The 14755-nt window shown below is 46.2% G+C and overlaps 1 protein-coding gene across 2 annotated transcripts in view; it reads right to left on the reverse strand.

The window, feature by feature from the left end:
• The window catches only part of CTDSP2 (CTD small phosphatase 2), a 62803-nt gene that overhangs the window by 4991 nt on the left and 43057 nt on the right, over positions 1 to 14755 (reverse strand). Inside the window, exons 2-7 of one of the 2 annotated variants that reach the window (XM_035103045.2) lie at positions 12033 to 12181; positions 10276 to 10314; positions 6092 to 6193; positions 4617 to 4673; positions 2020 to 2112; positions 350 to 535 (exon numbers count right to left, since the gene is read on the reverse strand). In XM_035103045.2, coding sequence (XP_034958936.1) covers positions 350 to 535; positions 2020 to 2112; positions 4617 to 4673; positions 6092 to 6193; positions 10276 to 10314; positions 12033 to 12181 — 626 coding nt within the window. The remainder of the gene's footprint in view (positions 1 to 349; positions 536 to 2019; positions 2113 to 4616; positions 4674 to 6091; positions 6194 to 10275; positions 10315 to 12032; positions 12182 to 14755) is intronic. The other variant, XM_035103055.2, reaches the window with a different exon arrangement.

The following is a 14755-nucleotide window of genomic DNA, read 5'->3' on the forward strand; positions in this document are numbered from 1 at the left end:
TCACGACTGGACCTAATGGTCAGGGGTCCCTTTACCTAGCACACAAGTGTTGCAGTCAGCACCATCTTAAAAGGCAGGGGTGAGAAACAACGGGGAATGCTTTATTTAAGAGCTTCTTTCACCTGGTGTCGATGTAACTATTATTATTTTCTTTTTAACTAAAATCAGATCAAAAGATTTTTAAACCAACCAACCAACCAACTAACCTATCAAAAACTCAAGTCTTACTCATAATTTAAAGAGCCTTTTCCGCTTTCCTGTCAAGGTAAGTCAAAAGTCAACACCAGCTACTACTGAATAACCACTTATGGGGGACACACCCACCCACCCCTCCTGAAGGCATGCTCACCGCATTCTCTGGATGGAAGATGTAGGAGGCAGGAGAATTGTCCAGGATCAAGGTTTTGCGCAGATCACGCCCCAAACGGCTGAGGTCCTTAACATAACAGCCCTGGTGGAACACGCATGACTCTCGGAAGAGGCGGGTTCGGAAGACTCCACACTTGTCTAGCAGGTCAGTTACAGGGTCAGCATACTGAACAGAGTGATAACAGGAGTGTGTGAAGACTAGGGCTCAGCATAAGAAAGCAAGAAACCCAACATGGGGGAATCAGGAGAACAGGCAGGGCTCTACCCACCTCTGGCCAGATAGTGCAAACATGGAATTTGGAATCTGGCATGGAATGTATTTACTTATTTTAAGTTTCAAGTCACTATGGATTTGGAGAATTAAGCGATGCCCAATGCAATTTCGGAAGCCAGCAAGGGGCTGAGCAGAACTTCCAGGGGTCAGTTAGTGGTGGAGATTTGAATACTCTGCATGGTCCTTCACTCTTCCTCACAGTTAGGAGAAGCAAAAACCAACAACTATATGGCAAACTTGACATTTTGCACAATTTATTCAAGTACCAATAGGCCAAGTGTTTCTTGCTGCAGCATTTGGATTTTAAAAAATGCACAGGGTTATACACAGCTCTAAAGTTTCAGCAATACTCCAAGTTTAGCCCAAGTCAAAGCTGCTCCCAAACCAGTCTTCTAGCAAGACAGAGAGAGCGAATAGTCTATATTCACCTCCAGATTATCTTCCGAGCTGAAAGGGACACGGCACACCATGAGGTCCAGTGCCGAGGGCCTTCTGGCGGTTCCCTCGCTGCGAGAAGCCAAGTTACAGAGAACCAGGCAGAGGGCCTTCTCGGTAGTGGCACCTGCTCTGTGGAACGCCCTCCCACCAGATGTCAAAGAGAAAAACAACTACCAGACTTTTAGAAGACATCTGAAGGCAGCCCTGTTTAGGGAAGCTTTTCATGTTTAATAGATTGTTGTATTTTAATATTCTGTTGGAAGCCGCCCAGAGTGGCTGGGGAAACCCAGCCAGATGGACGGGTATGAATAAATAAATGTTGTTGTTGTTGTTGTTGTTGTGGTTGTTGTTGTGGTTGCTGCTGCTGCTGCTGCTGCTGCTGTTATCGCCACCTTTTCTGCCTTAGCTTCTGCTAAGTTTGAAAGTATCAAACAATTCCCCAAGCCCATGTCTAGGCTAAACCTACATTGGCTCCCAGTATGACCTACATTGGCTCCCAGTATGACCTACATTGGCTCCCAGTATGTTTCCGAGCACAATTCAAAGTGTTGGTGTTGACCTTTAAAGCCCTAAACAGCCTCGGTCCAGTATACCTGAAAGAGCATCTCCACCCCCATCGTTCTGCCCGGACACTGAGGTCCAGCGCCGAGGGTCTTCTGGCAGTTCCCTCGCTACGAGGAACCAGGCAGAGGGCCTTCTCGGTAGTGGCACCCGCTCTGTGGAAGGCCCGCCCACCAGAGGTCAAAGAGAACAACAATTACCAGACCTTTAGAAGGCATATCAAGACAGCCCTGTTTAGGGAAGCTTTTAATGTTTGATGGATTTCTGTATTTTAATGTGTTGTTGGAAGCCGCCCAGAGTGGCTGGGGGAACCCGGCCAGATGGGCGGGGTATAAATAATAAATTATTATTATTATTAACCCTCATCATCCTCTCACCTTCGCCAAGCTGGCCGTGAAGAGCACACACTCAAACAGCTCCCCCATCCGCCTCAGGAACTCATCGACAAATGGCCTTTTCAGCACGTACACCTAGAAGTGAGCAGCAGAGGTGAGGAATGCACAAAGGGACCTACAACCCACCTTACAGCTGGAGTGAACACGCTACTGTGAAAGACTTGGATTCAGTGTTGTGTTGGCCAAAGCACACGGCTGCAGGAAACATTTGTAGGGGAGAAGCGATGGGAGGAGAGAGGATTCCCCCTGCTCATTGCTTTTCTCCCATAACCTCCCCCTTACACCAGCCTGCTTCTTCCCTCCCCACTCCCACTTTGAGGAAAGACAGAGTATCAATAGAACAAATAGACCAGGGGTCCCCAAACTAACCCCTGGGGGCCGGATGAGGCCCAATCGCCTTCTCAATCCAGCCCGCGGACGGTCCGGGAATCAGCATGTTTTTACATGAGTAGAATGTGTCCTATTATTTAAAATGCATCTCTGGGTTACTTGTGGGGCATAGGAATCCGTTCATTATTTTTTTTCAAAATATAGTCCGGCCCCCCACAAGGTCTGAGGGACAGTGGAGCGGCCCCCTGCTGAAAAGGTTTGCTGACCCCTGAAATAGACTGTAACACAGACAGAGAACATGCCTCAGATATCTAAACTGGGGGGAACACTGGTCTGTCCCACTGAGCAGATTTGGGCACTACAGCACAAGGTGGGGAACTGGATCCAGCCCCTCGTGAGCTAAGTTTTGACAGGTAGGCAGGATGGCACTATTAGGATCACCAACAGCGAATCCAAACAGCCACTTCATAGTCTGATGTATATTGGCTAAGAAAGAGACTTCCAAGAGGGGGTGAAAGAGATTAAGGCCCTGGGGTCTGACTAAGGCTTGGCCCTATAAGACTGAAACACTTTTTTTGTCTCAGGCTCTGTGTTCAGGAGGTGTCCACCCTGAGAACTAGCTGCATGGGCAGTGTGCTCATTTCAGACAGTGTGGCACAAACCCACAACTTCCCGGTGGCTTGCCGTTTTATTCCCTTCAGTGTTAACCCTTTAACATTGAACAGTACATCAGCTTCACTCCTTTTTGCGTGACATGGCTATCATAAAGAAAAACTGAGGCAAGTAAAAAAAATAGCTCCCCTTTAGTGGTGTAATGTGAACAATGGGTTAAATTACTGTGTGCCTGGACTCATTTCTTGAGGAGCACATCCCCTATGTCTGGATGTTCTGAGAGAAGGGTACCAATTGCACCGGGTTACCATAGCAAAATCAGCTAGGTTGAGTGCTTGAGTCATTTGCCCTCCCCTTGCTTCAGGAAATATGAAATGTGCATAGAGATGGGTATAACAGTCTCTAGGGCATTGTTTTCATTATGCCGTCTTGTCTTGTCCATGCCCTGTGCTGTTTGAATCTGTGAGAGTCAGGGGAAGAGTCTGGGAGTTTTACATAGCAGCGTTAGCTAGCATGGTGATATAGTATTATTGGAATTCTCTGTACATATCCATCTTTACTTCAGAGACCAGAAGAGTTGTCTATAGTAGACAGTACTGTACTGTTTAGCTTTGTCTTGTGTCTGTAGATAATAAACACTTTGCTACTTTGAAATGTATGGGAGAAGAGCTATTTCCTTAACTGGGGCCTCTGGAAGAAGCTGTTTTGCTGGTTGAGGTGTGGTGAACTACCAGCTAACTTCTGCAAGTCACCAGCATCCTTATTGATGGATAGGGAAACAACTGCCCTTTAGAGTGCTTAAAGGTAAAGGTAAAGGGACCCCTGACCATTAGGTCCATTCATGGAAGACTCTGGGGTTGCAGTGCTCATCTCGCTTTACTGGCTGAGGGAGCCGGCGTACAGCTTCCGGGTCATGTGGCTAGCATGACTAAGCCGCTTCTGGCAAACCAGAGCAGCACAAGGAAATGCTGTTTACCTTCCCAACGGATTGGTACCTATTTATCTACTTGCACTTCATGCTTTTGAACTGCTAGGTTGGCAGGAGCAGGGACCATGCAATGGGAGTTCACCCCATCGTTGGGATTCGAACCGCCGACCTTCTGATTGGCAAGCCCTAGGCTCTGTGGTTTAACCCACAGCGCCACCCGCGTCCCCCTTAGCGTGCTTAGATGCATTTTAAATGAATACAAGCTGCCACAGGCATTGTGGTGAGCGGAATACATCAAAGAAGCATAAATGCTGCAAAGCACATCAAGATTCCTCAAGGATTCCCCACCCGTTTTCAGCTGGTCGCATTTCTCTCTCCCGGAGCTCTCGCTGCCACGCAGTCGATCCAAGCCATTCCTCCTTAAACATCCGCTGGAAGCAGCTACCTCCTGAAACAAGTAATCAAGAATAGGCCGTGTTGCCTGGTAACAGCCTATCCTGGATTACTTGAACCAGGCCGAAGCCTTCATAGAATGGTCTTCCTCCTCTTCTTGACAGCGCCAAAATGGAAGGGGGTCTCCTTGGCTCATAAAATGAGACTGTTCCCTTCCCCTGCCGCCCCACTTCCAGAACAGATGCCAATGAGAACCCAAAACTGTTGGCAAGGTGGGTGGGTAGAGGAGCTTCCTCCCCAGCAACAGCATCCTTACCTGGTGGGTTGTCCCCTCTATTTCAACAGGCACTATGAAGTCAGCATTGTTGATTGGCTGAGAAATGTTATAAAAGGTGCATGTTAGTTTTGGGAAGGTAACACGACACAATTCTGCCCCACTCTATCCATAAGTCGCGCCAATCTCTGCACCTAAGGACACTATCTGATGCTCACTGGCTTTGGCTCGATTTACCAGTACTGAGCCATACGCTTTTAAAATGACAGTCATGTCCACTCAAACCAGTGGCAGGGAATCTTGGGTTCATAGGCTGAATGAAGCCCCTCCAAGTCTTTATATTCTTCTATATAAAGTCTATATATCCTTTGAGACTTTACCCAAGCCACATCCATCAGTGCCAAGGTGTGTGTGTGTAAAACTCAGTCATTTGCGTGGCTGGGATGTATTCTAGCATACAAAGGCAAGAGTCACATCTGTTGCCCTGCCCACTTTTGCTTCTGCCAAGTGGCCCCTGGAAGGCTGCCACAATGGAATGTGGCCCTTGTGTTGAAAAAAGGCTCCCCCCCACTCCTATCTGAAACAACAAGGCACCTAATAACAGAATCAAATGATTCGTCAGGGAATCAATCGCTGAGTCCTGTTGCCTGTTTGGTCCTCTGATAGCTTCTTCAGAATTTGCTGATCAGAACCAGAGACGCAAATATTAGAAGTTTCTTCCAGTGGCAGAGTTTATGTGTAGGGGTGAGGTGAGAAGGGTTCAAAGCCACCTTCCCAGGGCAGAAATGGAAACAGCTGTGAATAAATAGGCTTCCTTCTCCGTTCCCAGGAACAACAGCATTGTGTGTCTGGTATGCAGTAGTAACTGGTTGTAGACACAGAACTGATTTATTAAAATAATGGGACAACCAAGGAGATTCTTCAAAGAACCCACCACCATGCAAGTGGACCCCATTAACTTAACCTTGCTCTTTTCCCCCTCGCAGCCTCCTGCAGAGACATCAAAATCCGCTCCAGAAGATTCCACAACCATCTGGAACAGAATCTGAAGGTGCATGGCTGGGGTGGGTGGGTGGGTGGCTCTGAGCGGGGAGAAGGGGAAGTCCCATTGCATGAGCAGAAGTTCATTCTGTTGGCGTACACGCAGCATGGAATACAACCCTCTGGGTTTAGAAAGCTTCTAACCAGGAAAACAATGAAGTTGAGGTCCTTTTGTTTAACTCCCAAAGCCCCAATCCTATCCTTCACACAGTGATATTCCATAAAGCCCTCACCTCTTCATATCCCTTTGCAGCTGTTCTCAGAGGGAGCTGATTTGCACCAAGCTAGTCCTCTCCTGCACTGTCAGCAATGGAGAACCTGTGGCCCTCCAGGTGTTGTCGAACTACAACTCCCATCAGCCCCAACCAGATGGCCAGTGATGATTAGACTTGTAGTCCAGCAATGTCTGGCGGGCCAAGGATGCCTTCTGCCTTGACCCCCCACTTCTCAGAAAAGGAGCATCCTTAGAATGTCACCTTGAAGGAGCTGTGCACTAAGGTCTCGTCCAGATCAATCACCACACAGATTCGGCCCTGGTCTTGCTGAGTCACCTCAGGGAGAAGGCACGTCCCAGGAATCTAGAAGAAGAGAGGAAACTTAGCCGCCATTGGCGCAGTGAATCATGTTGATGCAGGTACATTTAATAAGCTTCAAGCACTGGGGAAGCCTGCTATGAAGTCCTTCAAAACTGACTTAGTTTTAGGAAACTTTTCCCATCTTGTGTGTAGAGAATAGCGCAGGCAATACCAACAAGGAGTAGAAACCCTATGCAAAAACTTTCAAATGGCCTAAGGCTCTGGTCCTCATGAATCTTTCCACGCTTTTGGTAGAACTCTCAAATTTTTTTTTAAAGGAAAGTTTTAAGACTACAGAGCAACTGGCAACCCCTCGTAAGGAGTTTGAAATGGCACAGATCAGGGAAGTGTTATCTGGGTTAGTGCGTGTATGTGTGCTTTGCATCGCTTTGTAGGTTGACCAGCAGCAATAGAGAATAAGGCTTCTGAGACTCTTCAACCATTGCACAGAAGAAAGGGACTTGAGAATTATTTGCTCTCCCATACAACCATTAAAGGTACAAGAGGCCTGTGCACTACAGCATTTGATCAGCTATGACCCCAAATGAAGAAACGGGTTATCGTCAAAAGTCACTTGAGCTAATGGCCATCGCTAGACCTCGTGGCATTACATTCTTGAAGCTTTCCTGATAATGTGTGTGTGCGCTTCGGGTGGGGGGAGAATATAGGCTGGCATTTTTATTTCACTGACATGATGTCAATGCAGCAAAAAAAAACCTTGCATGCATAACAAAGCACCAATCCTACAATGAACACCTTCCTTGAAGCACCCCCAGTTGACATATTTAACAATCTCTGTACTGTGGTCCTAATATTTCTTTCCAGGATAGCCACATCCAGTTAAAGACCCACCAGCCTACCTATTAAGAGGTGGGGTGAGTTTGTGTCGTCCCAACTTCGCACTCTCCTTACTTTGCAAATGTTAACAACAACAAAAAACTCAATATCGTGATACTTTGATTCTCAAACAACTTGGAACGCAAACACTGCAAACCCGGAATTGTTCCGGTTTGCATTTTTCCCCCGGAAGCCAAACGTGCTCCGTTTTGAGTGTTACGCTTCCAATTTGAGTGCCACGCTTCCATTTTGAGTGTTACGCTGAGGTCTGTCTGTTTTTGCTTTTTATTTTGCATGTTTGTGGCTTTTTGTTTTGTTTTTGTGACTGTGTGGAACCCAGTTCAGTTACTGATTGATTGATTGTGTGACTGCAGTACATTGTTTACTGCTTTCATTTTATGGTCTCGTTAGATTGTAAAATTCATGTTAAATTGCTGTTTTAGGGGTTGTTCTTAAAAGTCTGGAACGGATTAATCCATTTTGCATTCAGTCAATTTTATTACAGCAAGAGCCAGCAATACAAAACAACACAACACAACTCCAAACAAAAGATCAGCAATATCATCATTGGAGGGCAGGACAAATTGTTATAATATGTTATTCAATAAAAGAGATTTACGTTTTTTAATAGCTAAGGTGCAAAATTTGGCCCGTTTTGAATTACTTTCTATGGGAAAGTGCGCCTTGGTTTTGGAATGCTTTGCTTTTGGAACGGACTTCCGGAATGGATTAAGTTTGAGAACGAAGGTACCGCTGCACTAACTCCTCTTTTGTTCTAACTGAGGTAAATAAAGTCCTTGTTTTGCAGCTTCATCACTACAATTTTGCACCAGGAGGCATTTTTATAGAAATTGTTCCTACGCCAGGTGGGGACCCTGTTGCTCTCCACATCTTGCTGGACTCAGGCTCCCGTTAGCCAACATGGCAAATGGTCAAGAATAATGAGAGGTGCATCCGACAACATCTGGAGAGTCACATGTTCCCTATTTCTGCAGTACAGAATCAGCACTGCAGAAGCTACCTCTTGCTTCGAACAGACCTTTCTGATAGGGAAGGATGGTTTTTCAAAAACCAACCCCACTGCAAAAGGAGTTTAGCACCTCAGAAATGCATGCGCCAGGTCTAGTCCCATGAAAACCAACCTGAAACAGAGGGGCATGCTGCAAATTCAAAAGTTGAATAAATAAAAATAGCCAAAAGGTGGCTAGGGATCCCATTCCCTTCCAAAAGCCTACCATGCCGATAGGGCAGGCAGAAGCAAACTCCGGCCCTCCAGATGTTTGGGACTACAATTCCCATCACCCCTGACCACTGGTCCTGTTAGCTAGGGATGATGGGAATTGTAGTCCCAAACATCTGGAGGGCCGGAGTTTGCCTATGCCTGCGATAGGGCAAGCAACATTCTCCACAATGGTGCATTTTTATTCTCGTTTGTCCTTGGAAGTTATTGGCATCATGGGGGGGGGGGGGATTTCTAGACTGCATGGCAAGATTGTTGTGCCTGAAGCTCTTCCCACATGGAGGCATCCACCAGAGGGAACTACTTATAGCAATCTCCACATGGCTGACGTTGGGGAGGCACCTGCCCCGAAAGAGACGTTGCAGTGAGGAGGCAGCAGTAGTTTGCATTCAGAAACACTGTCTTTTTGTGAAAATTGTGCTGCAATACGGCCCCAGCTTAGGCTGCTTCTGCACCGCTGATGAGCTGGGAATACTGTCGCTGGACTGCAACCTTTTTCCAATTGCAGGTTCACGGCCATTAGCCCCTTCGCACAGGAAGAGAGCTGCCAAGAAGAGCTGCAGGCTAGCATTCTCCCAGGTGGGCTAGTCTGGTACATGTAGAAGTCCCCCGTCCCCGCCCATTGCAAAACATTCAACCATGTGACCACTTCTCCTGCTGCCCCAGAAAAAGTCTGGCTCTTTGTATGAATGAGGTCTGCGGCCGATACTTCTCTCGATAGCAGCGCAAAGGAGAGATAGCAACGGGGCAGGGAGAGAAATTGGCTTAGTAAGTGAAGCTCTCTTTTCTCCCACACTCACAAACACAAATACCCACGGGCACACATGCACACGCACACACACCTATGTAGGCAGGACTGTGTGTACGTTGTGCGCCCATCATCATTGTGCCATGCAGACGTGAAATTTGGTATCTAAAGCATCATTTGGCATATTTTGTGCGTCGCCTGGAGGCATGTCTGTGGAAGGCAATTTCTAAAACCACCCTATTTTTTTCTCTTTCTTTCCTTCTTTCACTCAAGAACATTTCTGGGCCTTGTTATTGCGGAGATTACCTAGCCTGGAGCAATCAATATTCAGTTAGTTGCAATTAAGTCTCACTCAAATGCTGCAACGTGGAGAACAGTGGGATTTGTATTAGTTGTGACAAACTTGCTCCACTGGCTTCAAAAGGACTTAGTAGTGACTGACTTTGCCTGGACTGGGGCAAACATGGGCAAAGGCTACTAGAGCAGGGGTCCTATGGCCCTCCAGATATTGCTGAACTACTGCTCCCATCATCCCAGACCACTGGCCATGCTGATGGGAACTGGAGTCTAACAAGGTCTGAAAGGATCACGGGTTTCCCACTCTGTTCTCAGCCGAGGCTGGTCCATTAAGGTGAATGAGGTGCTGCCCCACAAAACTCGGGCTGCCCTTGCTTACCACCAGTCAGGGGGTGGCTCTGCCTGTCATTGGCTGCAGCTCCACCTAAAGTTATGTCTCCCTGCCATCCACCTTACCAGTCCCAATTGGCATCAGCCAACACTACTTGCTTTAGGACTCAGCAGCTTTCCCTGTAAAAAAACCCGCTCTTTAAAGCTCACTCAGACCAAACGACCATCTGCGGAACTGACATTTGCTCTGGTTGAGTGTTAAAGAGTTCTAAGGAGCTGGCAAAAAAAAAAAACCAGCTCAGACATGGAGCTTCTAAAGCACAGATCTTTGCCTGGAAAGGGCAGGGCAAAAGGTAAGTGTGGGGTATGAAAAGCAGAACTTGCAGAGATCAGGATGTGGGGCTTTGATTAGAACTCCTTGTCCACTTCCCACGGCTAGCAGGAAAAGGTATGTAATGCAACCAAATGATGGGCAGATTTCCTTGCATTTATTCTGATGTCAGAATCAAAACGCAAGTTCATCTCAGTGGAGAATGGTTTTGTTTTGTTTTTTGCACTCTTGCGCACAAGGTAAGCACAGTCCTGGCTAAAGAGGAGGTGCAGATCTCCCTTGGCTTTGGAACAAAAACATACCTGGTAAAACTGGTATTGAAGACACTGCAACAGATCAGACTAAAAGGGGAGGGGAAAGAGGAAAGCAGAGATGTAGGTATCATGAAAAAAGGCAAGACGGTGTAATACTACTATCAGGGATCTCAGAAAGCCTCTGAATTTACCCACTAAGTTTTTAAGGAGCAGAATCCTAAAGGTAATGGACAAGGTGATCCTACAAGCCTCAAAAGCTTGGACTGTGATGGAGGTTGGCAGAGTGCTCAAGTCTTCAAAGAAGAGGTTTCTTGACTGAGAACAGTGAGGGAGCCCTGCTAACTGACCCAGAAGGAAGCCTCAGCTCCTTTACTCTAAAGTGTGTAGGCGACAGGCTGCAGAAATTCAGTGCTGAGAGGAAGAGCACTCTATATATGATCAGCAGTAGTTTCCTTTACTATATATAGCTTCATATATTTTCATTTTTAAAAGCGGAGGGGGTGGCAATAGATATAGATGGCGGTGGCAATGCGGTCAAATGCATGGGTTTTGAGGAGGGATGCGGGATATGAGACCAGCAGCATCTACAGTGGTACCTTGGTTCTCAAACGCCGCAGTACTCACAACACCTTGGTTCCCAAACGTCAAAAACCCAGAAGTAAGTCTTGCAGTTTTCGAATGTTTTTCGGAAGCCGAACATCTGATGTGGCTGCCAGTTATTGTTTCTGGGGTCCCTGCACCAAATAGAAGCTGCGCCTTGGTTTTCAAACATTTCGGAAGTCAAACGGACTTCCGGAACGGATTAAGTTTGGTACTTTTGTTTTTGCTATTTATTTTGCGTTTTTGTTTTTGAGGCTTTTTTGGTTAATTTGTTTTTGTGGCTGCGAGGAATCCAGTTCAGCTACTGATTGACTGACTGATTGTGTGACTGCAGAAATGGATAAAAGCCCCCCCATCCAAACAATGACTATCATCAGTGCAGGCAAGAAAAAAAAAATAATTTTAATCATCTACAATACTGTCTTATTTATTTTATACCACAGTATATTGATTATTGCTTTCATTTTATGGATCTTGTTAGTAAAATTCATGTTAAATTGCTGTTTTAGGGGTTGTTTTTCAAAGTCTGGAACAGATTAATCCATTTTGCATTACTTTCTATGGGAAAGCGTGCCTTGGTTTTGGAACGCTTTGGTTTTGGAACGGACTTCTGAAATGGCTTAATTTGAGAACCAAGGTACCACTGTGCAAGAGTTTCCCTCCCCTGGATAGAAAATGGGCTGAAGCCCAGTTATATGTCTTCCCAGAAACTAGCCATGACTTCCCAGCTCATTAGCAAGCAGTGAAATATTGATATTCACAAAAAGTCATGCATGTGGGTTTTACGTTATTTCCTACAGGGCAGAGCTGTAATGTGCGAAACGGCTATAGAAGCGTTTGCTTCCAATCCAAAGTAACTGCTCCCCCCTGAAAGCCATTTTTGATTGGGAGAGAGCCAGTCAGATGTAAACAGAGGCTAACAAAGGTATCTTGTGAACTCTGGTCAGCTGGGAGTTTAAAAAGTTAAAAATGCTGATGAGAGGAAGTGTCAAGCGAGAGAGATCATTTGCACAGAGACAGGGACAATTTCAGGATCTGGGTAGCTGGAGAACTGGGACAGTTTTTATATCCTAATGGGGCACACCCTAAATCTGGATAGCTAGAATACAGAGAGCAGCTAGAGAAAAGAAGCTCGGATACTACTAGTACTGCCTGTTATACTCTCTGGGTGTAATTCAGTATTTGCTGGGTCAGCCTCCACTCACCTTGGCGATGGTGCTGGTTTCCTCCTTGTGTGGGCCATGATCCCCACCAAAGCCCGACTGCCCGACATTCTGTGCGCGAAAGCAACAGAAGAAAGCCTTGAAGATGTTCCGGCCACGAGGCTTCTTCGGAGAGGATTTGGACACCAAGACTGTGAAGGAAATGACAAAAGGAACTTTGTTAGATCTCACGGCACTAGTCCAGGACCAAAACGCAGCAGCAGGCAAACCTTTCATCCAGGTTAAGTGTTTGTGGATTAGGTCTCAGGCAGGCTGAAGCATGCCTCCTTCCAGAGCTCCTGGGGGTGGCCCGTGAAGGAGGCAAGCTTCTTCGCGGGAACATTTTTTGATTGGCCCCCCAAAAATGAGACGCAAGTTCTCCAAACCAGTGCAGGACAGAAAGGTGTTTGCTGCTTTGAGTACCAACGTCCAATTAACAGGAATCTGCTAGGAGAAGGGCCCTAGTTCATTGGTACAGTAGCTGCCTTGCATGCAGAAGGCATTTCCAGGTAGGGATGAAAAAGAGCCTTCTGTCTCAAACCTTGGAGAGTGGCTGCCAGCATCCTGGTGAAATAAACTGGGAATCTCATGCAACTGGACCCTAGCCAGGGGTTCCCAACAAAATTTTCTCGAGGACCCCTCATCGAGCCGCTATTGTGACAAGGACCCCCATTAATTCCTAATCCTAAAATTAAAAAGTGAGAGCCAAATTAAGAGTCTTTTTATATTTTATATTTATACGTTTTTTACAGTTACAACAGAGTACTCCATCAGTATACAGTTAGTTTTAATTTTCAGTTCTTAATGAGATGAACCACTTTTTAACCAACGGTCCATTTTTAACTACGCGAACTGTAGCTTCCGCGAAAAACAACGGTTGTTTACAAACACTACTGTTTTGCAAAGAGGCAGCGCGCGCCAGGGAGGAGGGAGGGGAATGGAGAAGACAGGGTACCTGCGCAGTAGCGCACAAATGAAGCCGACGTGAGCAAAGCATCTTGGGGAGGTGAGCGTTAGTAGAATGCGTGCGCTGCCTCTTTGCAAAACAGTAGTGTTTGTAAAGCGCCACCTAACGGCATACAGCAGAACTACTGCCTCTATCTAATTCTAGTTTTGTGCTAGACTCTGCTCATGCAGGAAGCGGCCAAAACAAAAAATCTGTTATCATACGAAATATATTTAATATATATATTTTTCTAATAGCATCTTGCGGACCCCTCTGGCATAGCTCGTGGACCCCTGGGGGTCCTCGGACCACCTGTTGGGAACCACTGCCCTAGCCAAATCAGCTCTTCCAAACTGTTAGCTACTGCAAACTTTACAAAATGATGCCACCAAAGACTGAACTGCGGGACAAAAGCAACAGCCTTTATTTAACGCTGCAGACTCAGCTACGAAACTGCAAATCAAACGTTGTAAATAAAAAGTGTGTTGTAAAGTGCAATATACAAATGTGACATTAGATGGCAATGGTGAGCTATGGCAAATTCAATATATATTTTTCAAAACGTTTTTTAAAAAGCATTTTCGCAGCGTTTTTCATGTGTGTGTAGATTTCACCTATGACACTCTTGCGACAAGCGGCTGAACTCAAAATGGCTGCTGCCTGAGGAGGTTTCAGTTTGCTGCGGGCGTTCCCCCAGAACCCATCCTCACAGAACACTTTGGCTTCTGCCATCAGTACAGTCTGGGGTCAGGCCAGACTGTAATGACAGGAGATAGCACTAAAAGGAAACAGGATGTTCCATATTGCCCCCAGCAACTGGCAGGCAACAGGAAGCCTGTGCATTGTCCAGGCCTAGCATAAATTCATGGAACTTGATTTCTTCTGTCGCCTGGGTCAACAAGAGCAGCATCTTCTGCCCACCGCATTTCTGCCTCCAGCTTTCTCAGCTCCAGTTCTAGCAATTGGTCTCAGGTACCTGGAGCTAAAGACTATAGCCTTGCGGCCTTGATTTATGTAGTAAAGCCATCATAAGCGCACACCCTTGTTGGGTCAGGTGGGCCAAAGCCTACCAAAACCAGCAGCCTGCTCCTCGCAGTAGTCACCCAGATGCCTATGGGAAGCCTGAAAGCAGGATCTGAGTGGGATTCTGAGCAACTGGGATGCAGAAGAGGTGTAACATAGCCATTGTGGCTAAGTAGCCATGAGTAACCTTATCCTCTGTGACTTCATCTAGCCCTTTCTTAAAGCCATCCGAGTTGATGACCGTCACTACATCTTGTGGGAGCAAATTCCATGGTTTAACTGTGTGTTTCTAGAAGAAGTAACCATCTGGGCAGTCTTGTTCATCTGCATGTCTATTAGAACTGTCCACATTGAAGTGATTGAGTCTATGGACACGTCTAGCTTTATTAATGCTTTAAGACGTTTTATTGCTATTAGAGGCCCTATAAAACACATTCGCTTTGACAGAGGCACTAATTTCATTGGTGCCTCCAAAGAACTGAGCATTCTCTCAAACTTAGACACAAAACAAGTAGAAAGATATTTGAGCAGTCAAACTTGTACATGGACCTTCAATCCACCGCATTCTTCCCACATGGGAGGAACTTGGGAAAGAATGATAGGAGTGGCTCGTAGAATCTTAGATTCCATCTTCCTACAAATAGGGAATACTAGGTTTACTCACGAGAGTCTGACAACCTTCGTGGCAGAAGTTGCAGCAATTATTAATGCCAGACCTTTAACCCCTGTCTCCAATGACCCAGAAGAACCTTTTTTG

This window comes from Zootoca vivipara, chromosome 2, assembly GCF_963506605.1.
Source record: "Zootoca vivipara chromosome 2, rZooViv1.1, whole genome shotgun sequence".
NCBI classification, from domain to species: Eukaryota; Metazoa; Chordata; class Lepidosauria; order Squamata; family Lacertidae; genus Zootoca; species Zootoca vivipara.